This window comes from Amblyomma maculatum, chromosome 6, assembly GCF_055883805.1.
Source record: "Amblyomma maculatum isolate TAMU_Amacu chromosome 6, ASM5588380v1, whole genome shotgun sequence".
Classification (NCBI taxonomy): Eukaryota; Metazoa; Arthropoda; class Arachnida; order Ixodida; family Ixodidae; genus Amblyomma; species Amblyomma maculatum.
Window position 1 is genome coordinate 139,509,670 of NC_139349.1, and position 4,674 is coordinate 139,514,343.

At 50.6% G+C, this 4,674-nt stretch overlaps 1 protein-coding gene across 1 annotated transcript; it reads right to left on the minus strand.

The window, feature by feature from the left end:
* Nucleotides 1-309: 309 nt before the first annotated feature.
* LOC146186877 (uncharacterized) lies at nt 310-1,576 on the minus strand. The gene has a single exon (XM_084607480.1). The coding sequence runs from the start codon at nt 1,531-1,533 to the stop codon at nt 358-360; it is 1,176 nt and encodes a 391-aa protein (XP_084463606.1). The 5' UTR covers nt 1,534-1,576; the 3' UTR covers nt 310-357.
* Nucleotides 1,577-4,674: the final 3,098 nt, after the last annotated feature.

Genomic DNA, 4,674 nt, shown 5'->3' on the forward strand with positions numbered 1-4,674 from the left:
TAGCCTGGGGGGGGGCCTGTAGCAAACGCCAAGCAGAACTGTTACGGGGGGAGCGCGACAGATGAGCCATATGGCTTCAATGTCGGATGCGACGTCAACAACAGAGCATGATATGCCTCGATGAATGGCAACGAGAACACCACCCCCCCGTTTGCCTTTTCGATCGTTTCGATACACTTCGTAGTTGGGTAAATCGGCCAAAATTTCCGCATCCGTTACGTCGCTATTTAGCCAAGTTTCTGTTAGTACGGATGTTAGAAGAAGACTACGGATGTTAGTGAATATTGTCGAAAACGAGAGAACATTGTGCGGTGGAGCGGGTCGACGATTTGTTAAAGTTTTGTGACGGAGCAATTGCTATGCTATTTCCTTAACGGCTTGGGATGATGCGTCAAATACGTAGCGTTTTGAGCCGATGTGCAGGGTTTTGAAGCGCAAGGAGTACTTGTTAGAATTGGCTTTGGCAAACGCTAGCAACTGTTTACGCGCGTGTCGAACGGTGCGGGAGAAGTCCTCTCCGATACTGTAGTTTGTGTCTTTCAATTTACGGCCATTTGATAACAGTGCGTCTTTGGTTTTATGAGATAGGAATTTTACGATTACGGGACGAATTCGGTCGGCTGAATGATTTCCGAGGCGATGCGCTCTTTCAATGTCGTTAGGTTCCAAGGTTATATCAAGATTATTGCGGCAAAGATCAATGACTAGTTTTTCTGACTCAGCCCACGTTTCAGCGCTAGCAGGATCAGGGATGCCATAGAAAATAAGGTTATTCCGACGTGATTGGTTTTCCGCGTCATCCAGGCGTGTTTCTAGTTCTTTAATCTTTTTAGCCTGGTCGATTGTGGTTGACCGCATTATTTCAATATCGTTTTTGAGGTGAAGAAGTGTTTGGTAATGCGTTTCGAGATCGGCCATTCGTTTGTCTAGGCTTGCTATGGCTTGATCTGTTGTGTTCAGCTGTGTTTTGAGGCCCTGTATTTCCGTAATCAACAGGGTCTGTCCCGCGTTTAGCTTCTGTAGTTCAGCGAGTACAGCAGCGTTGCCCTCAGGACCAGGGTTAGTCTCAACGTCCCCTGATAGCATGAGCAAGGAATGAATTACGTGAGCACACTCAACGGCAATGGCGACACAGCAGTGCGGGCTCGGTAACTGCACCAAGATATAATTACTGGATTTTTTAGCGAAGAGGGCATACGGTGTACTGACCTGCATCGCAAAGGTAAGCGGATTAGGTGGCTGCGCTGTGGGGCAGTCACCGAGCCCACGAAGCGGTGTCAGCGGGTGAAGCTCTTTTATACATGTTGGCATTGTTGCTGATGTCGATGTGGCCATCCATGGTACTGTGATTTCCGGTGTGTGCAGCTCCTCTGGCGGCATATCCAGTAGGGACGAGCACTCGCCGGGCGGTGGATGGCAGGAGCCAGGGTCATCTCCAGTGTACGGCAGTGCGCACACCGATGACGCCCCCGTAGACAGGCCTGCCAGGGACGGCAGCAGCAGGCTGGCAAATGCGAGGACGGTCGTCTGCATCGCAAAGGTAAGCGGATTAGGTGGCTGCGCTGTGGTGCAGTCACCGAGCAGCCACCGAGGGGTAACATTAAGAGATAGGAAGCGTACAGAGTGGGTGAGAGAAATAACTCAAGTTACCGACATTCTAGTGGAAATTAAGAAGAAGAAATGGGCATGGGCAGGATATGTAGAGCGAAGAGAGGATAACCGATGGTCGCTGAGGGTAACAAACTGGATTCCAAGGGAAGGAAAGCGTAGCAGGGGGCGGCAGAAAGTTAGGTGGGCGGATGAGATTAAGAAGTTCGCAGGGGTCAAGTGTATGCAGCTAGCACAGTACCGGGTTAAGTGGAGAAATATGGGAGAGGCCTTCGCCCTGCAGTGGGTATAATCAGGCTGCTGCTGCTGCTGATGATGATGATGATGAAACTTGGTGGAGTCGCAATGACTGATCCTTGAGCTACGATGTCGTACCCTGACTACCGCGATGCCAGGTGACGCCATCCAACCAACCGCTTCGTCATCCATACCCTGCCTCGGTGCGCTGCATCAACGGGATCCTGCCATTTTCAGTAGCACAGACGACCATGATGTGGAGGACTAGCTGCCCTCTTACGACCGGGTGAGCGCTCACAACCGGTGGGATGACGGCATGAAGCTGACAAATGTTTTTTTTTTTCTACTAGACGAATGCTGCGAACCTTTGATTCAAATACCGCGAATAGGACTTCCCTATATGGCCCGCATTTAAGACCTCCTTCATTGACATCTGGGGGTGTTCGGCCATGCGCAAACTCTTCGCTGAGCAGCGTCTTTCCTCTCGCACCCAATAGCTCGGTGAAAGCTTCACTAGTTATATCGAAGACGTCCTCGACCTACGCAAGCGGTTCAGTGCATCAATGGCAGAGACTGATCGCATCAAACGTGTGCTTAAGGGAATTTATAAAGGCACCTTTCACAGGCTTGCAGGCAAAGGTCCCGCTTCTGTCAGCGAGATCAACAATATCTGCCACTCGCCTGCCCTCAACACCGGCCGTGACTCTTAATAACATTGACTTAACTGGAGCAGTCAACACTTCTCTCCTACTCCAGATTGAACAGTTTATTCTCGAGGAGGACGCCCGGCAGCTGTAGCTGCTTCCATCTGTTCCGAACACGCCATCAAATCTGGCACCGACAATTCAACATCTGATTCTGGAGCAAGTGTCCGGGGCCATGCCGTCAATTTGTCACCCACCTCCAGTTGCAGTGCCTGCAGTTGCAGCGCCTCCCGTTGCAGCGTACACCCATTGCAGCGCCTCCTGCTGCTGCGCATCCTGTTACAGCACCGCTTACACTACGCTGAAATAGCCCAACAGCCACCAATAATTCCTCCTTGATCTCCCTGTCGAGTCATTCTCACTCGCCCTCAATGTTTCCAACCATGGCGAATACTAGACAACTTGCCAATTTGCTACGCCTGTGACATCGCAGGACACGTGATGCGTCCCTGCCACCGCCGCGTCATGGCCTCTCTTGACGAAGCCGACCACCGAGCATACGATTACGACCCTCCACGGCATTTTACCAGAACCCCTACTTCCGAGCCCATCGACCCCGAATACCATCCATCTGTTCCGTTGCCGCTCTTAATCTCCGCGTCGTCACTCGGTGTCTCCCATGCATCGTCGTTGAACCCGCCGCAGGAAAACTAGCGATCGCAGTTCCGGAGGCAAAACTGCGTTTTCTACGGAAGATCTAAAAACTCGTTTTTCTGCGCTGAATATAATAAATATTTGCGTGAAGGGCATCGATATCCTCGCCCTTGTTGACATCGGTGCTGCTGTGTCCGTGCTAAGCGAAAACTTGTGCCGCCAGATGCGCAAAGTGACGCCGCCACTATATGGGTTTTCGCTTTGTGATGCCGATTTCCAGCTCATCTACCCTGCGGCTGCCTGTACAGCGACAGTTCATATTCAGGGCGCTCTCTACATTATTGAATTTATCGTCCTTTCATCACGCTTTCACGATGTCATCTTAGGCTGGGACTTTCTATTCCAACATCAGGCCGTTATCGATTGCACTCATGCTAAATTAGCGCTGTTTCCCCTCAGTGATGCTACGACGACCTACACCGCTTCTACCTGCGCCAAACTCACTGTGGCTGACGATGTTTTACTCCCGCCATGTTCTGCCGTTCTTCTGTCTGTTTTATCCGACTCTCTTTCCGAAGGATCTGTCATCTAAATGCCCTCCGACGGCTTTACGCGTCGCAACTGTTTACCCTTGCCGTTTGCCGTGCTTACTGTTGAAGCTGGCTGCGCGCCATGACCGCCATCAATCCATTCAACTGCCCGTTTTCATTTCTTCGTGGCGAGTGTCTGGGACACGTCCAGCCTTTTGCCTCGATGCTGGAATGTGACAACTGCAATGATAACCCTTGCCATATACCAGTTGATGCGCTTAATGCTACTTCTGCTGATTCATCTCTAGTTGACATCTTTGCCAGCTTTATAGACAGTAAGCTTCTTTCCTTGCTTGACCAGCTCCGTGCCTCCTTTGATTTATCACGTAGTTTAGGCCGCACATCGGTTGTTACACACCGGATTGACAACGGTACCCATTCGCCTCTGCGCCAAGGACATTACCGCGATTCCGCTGCCGAACTTCATATCATCGACGAAAAAGTGGCCGACATGCTTAATCGAGGCGTCATTCAACCTTCGCACTGTCCTTGGGCCTCTGCCGTCGTTCTTGTCACCAAAAAAAACGGCTCCATCTTCTTTTTCATTGACTATCGACGCTTGAAAAAAATCACCAGCAAGGACGTCTATCCTTTGCCTCGTATTGACGACGCCCTTGACTGTTTACAAAGCGAAGAATTTTTTTCATCTTTGGACCTCCATTCGGGATACTGGCAAGTCCCGCTTGCCGATGCAGATCGTGCCAAGACAACTTTTGTGACGCCTGTCGGACTGTACGAATTCAACGCCACGCCGTTCGAACTGTGTAATGCACCTGTCACGTTCGAACGCATGATGGACACCATATTGAGCGGCCTCAAATGGAAGACCTGCTTGTGCTATTTGGATGACATTGTTGTTTTCTCGTCGGATTTTCCGACCTATCTCGCTCGATTGAAACATGCTTTGGAATGTATTACTGCAGCTCGCCTCCAAATAAATT